Source organism: Fragaria vesca, linkage group LG3, assembly GCF_000184155.1.
Source record: "Fragaria vesca subsp. vesca linkage group LG3, FraVesHawaii_1.0, whole genome shotgun sequence".
Lineage (NCBI taxonomy): Eukaryota > Viridiplantae > Streptophyta > Magnoliopsida > Rosales > Rosaceae > Fragaria > Fragaria vesca.
In genome coordinates, this window is record NC_020493.1 from 19,116,409 (window position 1) to 19,129,241 (window position 12,833).

Genomic DNA, 12,833 nt, shown 5'->3' on the forward strand with positions numbered 1-12,833 from the left:
GGCAAGGAGTGCAAGCACAAGGCGGAACCAAAGGGAAAGAGCATAGCTTTAACCCTACCAGACAGTTTAAATTTTACAAGATGAAATAATTGATGACTTTATTGCTTGCAAGTGCACAAGGCCAATTGCTATAAATCTAACCAAGTGCACATAAGAAAAGACACAGAAGAGGATGAATTTCATGCAGATCACGTAAATCATCATATCCGGCTTACTGGCTATTATCAATATAAGATAGTACACGGCAATATTAATCGAACTCCGTATATAATTAATCCAGACATCCAAACAAGCAAGCAACCAAGCAAATTAGTCATCAAGCATCACAAATAGTGTCAGTGAAATGTACTGAAACTAGTCTATACAAATTCAGTATAGTTAGCAGGTATGAATTTATACAACGGGAAAAAATGAGATCTTTTACATGCACCATTCTCTTCTCCACTGCCCCCTATAGGAGAAGAGACAAAACCAAAGACTCGATTTCTAATGAAGAACTGGACAGACTCCACCACCACTAGCTTTCTCACAAGGAGACAGGGTGAAGTTACAAGTGGAATAAAGAAGATAAACCTATTCGATATGATTAACCATGTCCCTCTCAGAGTCTCATTATACCTGTGAATATTGTATAAAAGAAAGTATGCTACATCTGTGTTTCCCTGATGAACAAGAGAACCAATCTGATAGTTTTTGGTACGGTTAGCTGCTCTCTTGAGAGGGTGAGGAAGCGGCTTTGTCAGTCTCACTGGCCGAAGTATTTGACTTAATGTAGGAGCGGGCAATTTCCAGCATATTCTCAACCTCTTTCTTGTACTACATTTAGTGAAGAATTTATCATAAACCATTCAATAAGGCAGCTTATCATAGAGGAAATAAAATTTGAGCCAATAAAACAGACCTCATTAACAGCGCTCGACTTTATTTTAGACTGCATCACACACCATTTCTTAAAATGTGCACCTGCAACAAGTAGCAAATTGTGACCGATTTGTCAAAGAATTCCAACTAGAAAACAAGATTTCAGCATATTCCTTCCTAGCTTTCATATTTCACATGAATTCCACAGCATTTCATGCGCACCACCCCCACCATGTAAAAGGTAACAAATATAAATGTTTCAAGCAATTTTTAGCAACAGGATCCATCAGAACTGCAGACCATAAGGTCAGAATCAAATGGGGGAATTGATACTTACCCACTTTTATATCTATAATACATGAGTTTTCAGCATTAGTCTCCAACTTCCACCTACAATGGATCTGGTACAATAATTGAATGTCAGCAGAATATTCAGATAACAATGGCAACCAAACAATACCAACTAATCTCTTACTGCAAATATCAACTAGTGTCCAACTCCATACTGTAATAAGCTGACAGATAACATATTATATAGTTTATCTATATGATGACATAAATGTAATCTCCCTAATGTTCCGGAACACTAAAAGCCAGTACTTGATGAACTAGTCCAGCTTTCTTAATAAATTGAAGATGGCTGATTCTTCAAGAAAAAAGAAAATGAAATCCAATGAACTCAGTACTGAGAAAAGTGTTGACATTGACAACATGTATACTGAAGAAAAAAAAAAATCAGTAATAAGGATTCTACAGTTACAAAGGTTGTGTTTTAGTTCCAGTAGGCTAGTGGATTAGTTTTCCAAGTTCACTTTGTCATAACCAAAAGCAGCATTCGCAGTATTTTTTAGCCTTTTGTGAGAATAGGACAAGTTATCATGAACACGAAGGAAGCATTCAGGAGAGTATTGACAGTAGGAATATATCCAAAGTTGCGTATAGCATACATATGGCATGCAGACATACCTCAAAGTAAGAACCAAATGGAACATCATGAGCCTGTTGTACTGTCTCGAACACCTGAAACAAGAAACGAACTCCTGAGAAAATAGCAAGGATATAAAATATGCAAAGAATATCCAATGCACAAGGAGGTGTGTAGGCAAAATAATTATAGGGGACGTAGGGAGTAAAAAAAAATAAAAGATATCCTAATATACAACAAAGAACAGATAACAAATCACATAAATAACAAAATAATGGCAATACACTACAAAATATTAAGTTTTCGCACCAGTGTATCCTTGTCAGGTGACAAAACAGCATGCTGCCACTCTGTCATGGCAGTGTCCGGAGGACACATGGGACTGTTACAAAGACCCCTGAATGTTAGTTCTCTTACTTGGCCATCATATTCATCTGCTGGATGCCACTGTCCAATCTGCAAATAGAAAATCAAATGAAATTTCAGATTGGCACACACATAAAATATGCGTAGTTACTACAAGGGACATCTATTTTTGAGAATGTGTAGTTTGTACAAGGGACGTGGCTATGAAGAAGCACTCTGGTACTCATGAGCTCACTTCACTTTGCCATTCCATTTCATTGGCATGCATCTTTTTAGCTACCACATTATCCCTTGCACATGTTTATAATACAGAGGGCCGTCATGTAATAATTGCTTGCACTTGATGGAACACAAAAAAATACTTACGACAAGATTCGTATCCTTTCGTGCCGAACGATACTCATTTGTAAAATTTGAATTATCACTCAATAATAAATTGAAGAAATTCTCAGCTGTGCAGGGGAAAGCATCCTGGAAAAAAAAGAAAAAAGAAAAAAAAAGACTAATTAGTGACTGCTTAGAATAATCCAACTCTCGGTTGAGTGAAAAAAATAATAATAATAATAATGTGCATTACATTAAATATACTGTTCAAAGCTTCATCCTTGATAAAAGCTTGGAGCTTCCCAGTATTGGGAATGATATCTTCAGGAATCATAGTCTGACTTCCTCTTATAGAACTGCTATGCGCACGCAATGCAGATTCTGCCTTCTCCTAGATACGAGAAAGAACATGTCAGAAGAGAAATTAACTCTCTGTCAAACCATATCTAAATAAGATATGAAGATCAGAAAGTAAAAAGATGATCAGCAATAGAAGGGAGATTAAAAATACACTAAGATGTAAAACTGATCAAAGCCATAAGAAGAGTCTGTTTTTCCAAATGTTCTGCATATGCTGAAGAACACATGTACAAAACTAAGCTTGAGAAGCCTAGTTTTTAGTTCTTCCAATCATCGCTATATAGATAAACTATAAAGTATAAACCAGAGAACTTGTCACTGACAATAACTATAAGACAAGTAGTATGAACCTTCTTTTCAGCTTCTAGCATTGCATGGTAATTCTTTCTTGCACGCTGAAGAGCTCTGAAGGCATGATTCCTGTTCCAAAATGATGCAAATTTATATCTGACTCTACCTGGAAATGGGAAAGCAAAATAAAAAGACAGAACACCATATCACCAGGTATTTCATGTTAATGGGGTTTCCAAGATCAGTCCATAAAATAATTATTATAAAAAGAAAAATAAAAAATAAAATACAATAATACATAGGGAATATCTTGTCAACATTATGCTAGTATGTAACAGTGAACCAAAAAAGATAACTACGAGTTAGAAATCCTAACATCTATATGTCCTGTTGGTTTTAAGAACCCAAAACAAGAACAACAAAAGAATGCAGAGATAAATTTACAGTGTAGTGTTATAAGTCCACAAATTAGGTTCAAATTTCTACTGTTTCTTACTCTAAATGTAAAGCGACAAAGTAACACATAAACTCTCCTTTGGCAAAATTCACAAGGCACTAATTTTGTTCAAAAGTTGTCGGGGAGATGACATAGTGAAGTAGAGCACACGGACAGCTATTATGTCCTTGAAGACAAATAAAAAAACACTAACCCAAAATCAGTTTCAGCTTCTCAAACTTTAAACCCAACTATCATCAGCTATTTAAGCCACCATCGCCCAAGCATCACCGAGAATGCCAACCAGGAACTGATGGCATTACGCCTCCACCTCCGAAATATTAGTTAGGACTACTATACCGTTTTAATCCATAGAAAAGTAAAACAGAAGAGGCAGATCTTAGCTTCCATGAGGCTCCTCCTAATGTAGAGCCACGGAATATCCACACAAAGTCTGATCAAATATTAATGGGACCTTAATTTGACGGTAGATGGCAATGGCAACACAGGTGCAACTCATCTTCATCTTCTCTTATAACAATTTGACCTTTCCAATCATCCACCAGACTTCCCAACCACCAGCAATTTGTATCAGAAAGCCTACTTTTTAATATGCTAGACAATTATTTATCCTACTCTACTTCCCTATTCTTAAAAATTGTTCATTGATACTATTCAGAGTCCAGCTCCCACAATCAGGACTGTTCTATATAACCATACCCCCAAAAGAAAAATGTTACTTTTCCCCTGCCATACCCTGAGATACTCTTGCTACGAGGAAAAAGAAAAACAAAAATAGATACGATGAGATAACCACTCATATGGAAATCCTATGAACAAGTAAAACAACCAAATTACTGACCATCAGGACTCCCCAAAGGAGGTACACCATGCCCACCAGCACCCATGCGGAGTATAATTGTTACAGCAGGATTAATGAATGCATGCTGAGTTCTCCGAATCTTAATAAACCAAAAGATCCACAGGATTAAGCATTAAAAATCATTCAAAAATGGGATCTCAATATGAGAGAGAGAGAGAGAGAGAGAGAGAGAGCACCTCATCAATATCACCAACTGGTATGAGCACCTGTCAAAAGTAAATAAGTACTCAGTTATTATTTTACTTAACACATAAAGTCAGTATATCAAAAACAAGAATCTGCATCAACTTAGAGGTTTTCCATATATCCACAAAAAAACCAATATCAATCCAATGACATGCATTTACATATTATTTGATTCCCAAGTCAAGATAACAAAGAAACATAGTCTACAAAAAAAAAAAAATGGTTTGTGTGGAGTCAGTTTGCTGAAACATGCTATTTTAGTTTCATGCTATTCTATCTTTTTACCTTTTAAAAGTTGTCCAAGAAGCAAAGCATGAACCATATTACATAAGCCGTTAAGAAATCAGAAAAGTATGAGCATGTTCCTTCTTTCAGACAACTTTAAATTTGCCTACCTGCGATTCTACATGAGTTCAATGTCTTTTCAAAAAGTTTACAGGTTTGAATATATCATTTGTGGAGAACAATACCAATGATGAATATAGTTACGTCGTTCAAATTAGAAGCAGAAATGTAATTACATTTTTATGCAACAAGATTTCAGTTCTCATATCAAGGAAAGTTTTTGCCTGATCTATACATAATCTTGATGAAATTCATAAGATGTATGCAACATAAATCATATCTCAGTTTCCAGTACCATCTATATCCACACTTTTTAATTATGTATTCATTGTGTGCAAGGGCATAACCATGAATGTGTAAATATGACTGCTAAGTAGGCTTAGTGGACTAAACTCACGTGAAATAGTAGAATGAGGATCGGTTATTAGCTTGATGGGTCAGGGTACATTCAAATCATGCAGTATTTTATTCTTCTTCAAAAAAGCTACCTGGGCCTTAGGGTCTCTGCCAGGGATCAGGCATGGTCATTAGATCTTGGTAAGTACTTTCCATTAATGAATTATATATTGAGCATAATATCTGTCAATGGTGACATGGACATTCTCACACCTAAAGAGAGATAAAAGCAATTTGGAAACCTAAACTATACAAGAGTTACACCCACATCTAAACCAGAAAGGTAGATTTATTGATTTGTAAAGTAGCTCACAGCTGATATAATCCCATCATAGAGATCTATAAATTAAAAATATATATAAAACAAAATAAAGTAAAAAACTTAGTGAGGACCAAGATGTAACAACTCCAACTATTCAACTATCATAAAGAAGTATATATCAATTGTTCATAGTTCTGTACCAGTATTTATAAGATGGCTAACAAATTATTGCACAAGTATTTTCCTTTCCTTTGCTTCTGTAATTAGGTAATCAATCTCCCTGGTAACTCAACAAAGTTTCTATACCATGGAAGAATAAATATAATATGTAAATTGTTTACAGATGTTTATTAAGGTCAAGCGTTCTTTAGAAGTAAAACAGCGTTAAACAAAACTAATAGCATGATCAAACATTACAAGTTTATTTCAAGCATCATAAAAAAAGCATGATTGTCTGACCTTCATTTGCTTAGAGAACACATTAGAGTGGAAGCAAATGTGCCATGCAGATACATACATACGCCCATGATACAAGAATGACCTCTCAAGTGCACATGAGTAACTATTTTCCGCAAGCTGAAACAGTCAAACACATAGTACAATTATCCTAAATATAGAATGTAATTAATGGATAAATGAGCTACACAAATGTACAAACATTAGACATTCTCATTAAGAGCTCCACATATTAACATAAACAAAAATTCAACCCAGTCACCTCATCTGGAAGTAGATCAAATATGGTTTGAAGGGGCCCTGGCTTTTGATGAACAACTGTGGGTCCTTCTTTATCCGAAGGTATCCTTCTTCGAGGACCATTAGCTCCAGCATAACCATTCACAACCCTACCACTGATTTCAAGGTAATAAGACATAATAATATTCTCTAATATAAATAAAAATGATGCCCTTAATTAAAAACAGTAACACTAACAATATTGAAGTACTAAGAAAGGAAAGGAGTATGGAGTGTAAAATTTTGTGTGGTTTCACTCCTTTAAAAAACAGTAACACTAACAATATTGAAGTACTAAGAAAGGAAAGGAGTATGGAGTGTAAAATTTTGTGTGGTTTCACTCCTTTAAAAGTCATCATTATCGACAGTAACATCAATAATATGCTTTTGTTCATGGGTCTAGAAAGCTTAATTGGAGAAAACCGGAGAATTATGCCAACTATGGGCTGCTTATGGAAATGTAGAACTTGTAGTCCTACTTGGTGCAGTAAATGGAAAATGAAAGCAATTTTGAAATCAAAACTTTCATAGCATACAAACATTAAAATAAAACTCAGAAAGTATATGCACTTCCGGGCATGATTAAGAAACACACATCACCAGTAAAGTTCTACTTCTGAATTACACAAATAAAATAAATGGCTGTTGAGATAAGCTGAAAGAACATGTTGGAAATAAAAATGAGAAAGGCTACCTTGGAGAAGTTATGGGAAGTCTTATTGTTTTTATATGGAGACAAACCTGACAAGCATAAAGAGCACTAATATAATTGGGCAAAAAAAGAATATGAATCAAAAAAGGTCTAGACATCTAGTAGAGAGTTACCTGACCCGATGGGCTATTTAATGTATACCACAATGCACCTGTTTGACCCTCACTTTCGACTGGAACAGTGACTGAACCAAGAACTGCGCTTTTCCAGATAATATCCCAGTCATATATTGTCACATTAATCTGCTAGGCCAATAGGAAAATACATCACTTATTTTTGGCAATTGGTAGATACATCAGTTTAAAACTTCAGGTCAATAATCAGTTAAGAAAATAAGACTTTCTTCCTTGATATTGAATTTGTAGAACTTGTAAAAAGTAAACATTTATAAAAGACTAAGAACAAATGTTAACTTTGTGTTTACTAACATTATCATAACAGACTGTGGATGTACTTGTTACAATCTTAATTCTAACTAGGGAGATGAATACCCAATCCATCTTACCCTGCAACTTGGAAATGCAAGACAATGGAATTGACAAAAACATCAACAATCAGAGCTTACCAAATATCAAATAGGACAGGAAAACATTGTGAACATGATAAGTAGAAATAAACTATAAAAGGGAAACACAAAAGGCATTGGTGTATCTCCAGAAAATTAGTCAATTCCTCGCAATTAATTAAATTTAAACAATGACAATATGTGGACAGTGAATTGAATACTGTTATCAAAAAATCATTTAAGAAAAAATATATATAGTAGATGCTTTGTTATAAGGTATACAACAAATATATTGACAAGGGACCCTCTCATGAGCATGAAATAATTTAGACTAGACTGCCTTTAATTAAATGAAACGTAGTTTACATTTCAGGAGAAGCCTACTTAATCAATCAAAACTTGATGCCATCAAAAGTACTGGTATAAACATTCAGTTCTTTATTGAACTCATAATGACAGTGCAAACATGAAAGTGCTATAAAGCATGATGGCTACCTGGACAGGAAGCTCATCAACAGAAAAATTAAACTCCTCTCCCCACATGGGATTTCTTGAACCAGGGACCATTGAACTGCACCAGCAACAATAGTGCTTTAGCCTTCTAATGAAATGGAAGATACACATAAACAAACTCACATATACCTACTAAGTTCATTATTGCAGTGATCTTTGCACTCCCCTTTGATAAAAGCCTTAGTGTATGGCATAATGTTATTGGTAAGTGCTTGAAACGGAAGTGTAAGTGTATAAAGGGAGTATGAAAATCGCTTCCACTCATTAAAATATAAAGTGGCAAACTATAAGAACCAAAATTGGGTAACCTGAATCGCTTTTCTGTTCCACAAGTGATGATGGCATATGGATCTGACGTGCCATTTAAGTTTGCACCAATAAGATTCTTAGCAGCTAACAGCTCAACCTGCAAAGCATTACAAGCAGGCACCATCACATTAGTAAAAGAGCATTTCATAATCTTCTTTCTGATACAAACATGGTTTTTGGCCATCTCATTAACTTGTTAGTAATAATAAAGGCAGGAACATCCAAAACATTAAGCCAAAAGCAACCGAGTTATAAATAAAGCAAAAACAAAAACAGCTCTTTATTTTTGTCTTCACTGATTCAAATAAAAATACAATAGTCCATCATCTTATACCTTGATTAAATATGCAGAATTGTTTTGCGCATCCCCTTTCAACACGCCGATCTACAAAATAAATGCAAATTCCATGTCAGAGAAGTTAAAAATTACTCCATGAATGGAGGCTTATTAGCAAATGCATCATGCAACATCAATGATATCCAAAAAGTGTGAGTAAATACCAGAATTATACACTTCAGAAAGCCAGCACACCAATTTTGGCTTTGAAAACCAATTAAGTTTCAAAACATTTTGACTTTATAACTAGCATAGGGTTTGAGACAGGTGTCCATCTTTTTGATATAGTTCTGATGTTTTAACCCCAGATTTTATTAACTACACTAAGAAGTATAACTATAGTAAGGGTGATCCCCAAACAAAGACTTAAAGTGGATCAGTCAGATTATTGGAGTTCAATGAGGGTCAGGTCCACAATAGATCTCTTGCTTTCTTATCAGATGAGAACCCTCTTAAGAGGCTATTCCAAATGCAAACCCTTCTTAACAGGGATCCTTATGATAAGAAGCCAAAGAGATTAAATTGATGGGGCAAAACAATGTGTACCAATGATCTGAACAGTCAGTTTTATGGAGATATTTAAGAATTACAAAAATCAAGAAAATCAAACATCATTCACGCACTTGTCACAGAGACACACACACACACACATTGACCATCTTATATTTATGTATAGGATGACAAATACAAAGTAGGGGACAGGGTGTCCATTGATTAACTAAATATTATTATAACAGGTAAGAGAACATCTTTTTTCCTTTTTAAGATACAGGTAAGAAAACATCTGAAAAGCAAAACGTGAATAAAAGGACAAAGAGAAAAAAGAGACAATAGCATTCAAGCCCAACAAAATAGCCTATAATGAACAATCTCTAAAACATAAGAGAAACTATCTCTAATCATTTAAATATTTATCATCACTACCATTTCAGTGTGTATTAAGAGATTGAGATGATCTGTAAACTTGATCATATTAAAAAGATCAGATAGTTATTGAGTGTAATTACTTTTTGGATCATTGGATTGCCTTAAGGGTTGGAACCCCCAAGGGATCATCAGTATATGAAACTCAACAACAACCTACAGAAACAAAATAACTGAAATTAAGGTTCTCTTTCTTTCCTTTTAAAAAGGCCCAAGAATGGGTTGACCACTTTGTAATAACGCATTTTGTAATTTATATTGGTTTTGACTCTCCCTGAATAATGCAAATGAGGGTACGCATTCCTAGAAGAGTTGTCTTAAATCCATTAACTGGTTTTGACTTCATAATAAATCATCATGAGCAACTACACTGTATTTATGGTTCTGGAAAGTACAATTTGTGGTCCACTGATAAAAAACAACTATATTCCGCGTTTCTGAAAAATAAAACAATTTTATTCCCAATCAAATGTAAAGTCAGAAGTTAAACTTAAAAATTAAACACTCATTAAAATTTCATTTGAAAAAAAAAAAAACAAAACCCTCATGGAAGTCAGTTCAAACAACTGAAATGACTCCATCTTTATAATAAAACAAAAAACTTCCGATATGAAGCAACAATCATATCAAAGTTACAAAGTTCAGAAAAACACTCTGACACCAAAAAAGATATTCATGTAGAACATTCAAATTAAAACAAAACCAAAAATTCAAATTAGAAAATTGACCTTCTCCTCTATGGCATCCCCAGATTCACCAGAATTGTCAGCAAGTGAGCGATCACTGTAGCCATCTCCACGGCCTCTGTACGTGAATAACCAGTAAGCAAAGATCACATAGATGGAGGCAGCAACAGTAACCTTGATCTCCCACAAGGACGGCACGAGGAAATCCAACGACATAGTTTCCATGATGCCTTTCAACCTCTGAATGTAATCAGGATAAGTGAAAGAGTATTAGCTTGTGCAGAAGAATTAGGGTTTCAAGGACTGTTCCCGAATCCCAATTGGAATCCATGAAGATCATGTGAGGTCCATGTTAAAAGATTCTACTGAATGTTCGACATAATAACCCCTAATATAGACAGCCCAAGAACTTGCGAAATTCCAATAAACCATCCCATCTCCACTTACAAAAGTTCAAACTTAGAATCAAATCAAAGAGCATGCCATCAACATTCTCATCCCGGAAATATCATGATAAACCAGAAATCATGAACACATTAACAACAAACTTTTAACACCTGCTATTCCAATTATCTTTCCAAACAAACGTATCATAACAAAGCCTTGTAAAAGCATCGAAAGATATCACTTAACTCTTGTCAAACTCGTGAACTATGTAAAAGATGTTCACTGAAATTTACACAAACGACAATCATAAACATTTGAGAAAGAAAAAGCATGAACTCACTGTGAATATGGCAGCTAGGAACTACACACGATCCTTCCCAGGATCGTCACCGGAAGAGGGCTCCACCGTCTCACCTAAAAAGATCAGTCTTGTGATTAATTTCAACTCAATAACTTTCAATTAACTTAATGTGAATGCATCCTAATGGCGATCAGTCCTCAACGATACACACAACTGTCACGAAAACCTTCCCCATCCCTAATAATCTTCATACTTGAATCATTTTCTTCCTACACTCATCAACACCACTAGAACAAACACCAACCTTTACATTTCTCACCAAATTCCGTTTGTTATTCATGTTAGGTTAACTTGTGTGTATCCTAATAAGGTTTCATAAAGACCCAAAAATGGCCGCACAGACCGCCGATCACGGCGAACGGCGGTGGCGCAATTCACTGATAACCAAAATTCAGAAAGCGTATGCAAATTTATGCCCGAAAGAAAGGCCGTCAAGTGTAGAGAAACTTTATACCTTGGATTTTGGCCGGGAAAGCTCAGAGCTTGACTTGTCGGAAGAGAGTGGTGTGATCTTCGTGGCCGGAAAAGTCGCCGGTGGGGGCGGAAGATTTAGGAGACGGGCGCGAGTGTCTTGAATGATTCTGGGTTTTTGGGTGGGTTGGTCTGACCCGGCGACCTTTTATGTATTTCTTTTCTTTGGAATGCCCGTTATTCAGTTTGAAAAGTCTGAATCACTGTTCGGGCATCGTCTTTTCTGTTTATAAAAATGATGAGATTTGCACGCAGTGTTGATTACAAAACTGTCTATATTTTTCATCTTTTGGATTGTCTATGACACGGTCATTTTTGACAATAATATATGTGTGAATTGTAACAATAGTATGCTAATTTCTCTCCCTTAAGTATATCCTTAACGGTAAACATCGTTGTGCACTTGTATGGAAATGTATCCAATCCTATTTGGTTGGGAAGTAATTGAAACCTCGAGCTTTCAATAAAAGATCGTTCATGGAAATGTTTCAAAGTTCTTAGCGTCTTAATGGCTGGTATTAGCTAGGTTCAAGAACATGGTGGCCGTACCCGCTTGTACCATATGATCAGTCATATGGTTTTCTTTAACATATCCCTCATATTGTGGCCGTCCTTCGTGGTGGTCAATGGTTTCGATAGGGCGCCCTTAATAGATCCCTCGTACCATTGGTGCTTGCACCATATGTTGGTCTCGGGAGGGTGAAGGACGTCAAGGGACGTTGCTGGCCTTTGGATTAAGGTGCAAGGAGTGCCATCAAACTTTCACTTCGAGTGGTGTGTTCGTAGTATGGGTGTTGCGTTAGGAAGATTTGTGCAAAAAAAACCTAGTGGAGTTTGAAACATAAAGAATCAAAATGAGGTGAAATAATTTTCCATCGTTGTTTCACACTTGATGATGGAGTTGATGTCGATCTACATATTTTCTTTGATAATTTGTATGGGAGGTGCAATAAGTTTGGTTTTGTTACTTGTTTGGTATTACAAATTACCATTTTCAGACGTTGTTTAAATTATCACTTTAGAGGGCTCTAACCTCTCTGGTAGGAAGGAATAAGCACGAAGCTTGACAAGAGCAGAGGTTGGCCCTACTGTGTTGTTTGTAGTTCAGAACAAGTCTTGGAGCGACGAGGGTTTGGTTAACTATACATTAGCCACAAATTGCACCTAAACATCGAGCTCTTCAGTTGAGGAAAGGGTCCTAGGTTATCAGTGACGGAAGTTCTTCCATCCACCAAGTGAAGCTTCACCAACAGTTTAG

General features: G+C 35.7%; 1 protein-coding gene across 1 annotated transcript; it reads right to left on the minus strand.

Annotated features, from left to right (window-relative positions):
• Nucleotides 1-252: 252 nt before the first annotated feature.
• Nucleotides 253-11,316, minus strand: LOC101299068 (C2 and GRAM domain-containing protein At1g03370-like). Its single transcript, XM_004294619.1, has 19 exons — nucleotides 11,084-11,316; nucleotides 10,399-10,596; nucleotides 8,744-8,794; nucleotides 8,409-8,506; nucleotides 8,083-8,158; nucleotides 7,196-7,324; nucleotides 7,065-7,111; nucleotides 6,354-6,486; nucleotides 6,095-6,211; nucleotides 4,623-4,652; nucleotides 4,426-4,525; nucleotides 3,187-3,293; nucleotides 2,730-2,867; nucleotides 2,519-2,623; nucleotides 2,096-2,242; nucleotides 1,828-1,881; nucleotides 1,199-1,262; nucleotides 902-963; nucleotides 253-816 (listed from the first exon to the last, which is right to left on the minus strand). The coding sequence occupies exons 2-19, from the start codon at nucleotides 10,579-10,581 to the stop codon at nucleotides 703-705; spliced, it is 1,755 nt and encodes a 584-aa protein (XP_004294667.1). The 5' UTR covers nucleotides 10,582-10,596; nucleotides 11,084-11,316; the 3' UTR covers nucleotides 253-702.
• Nucleotides 11,317-12,833: the final 1,517 nt, after the last annotated feature.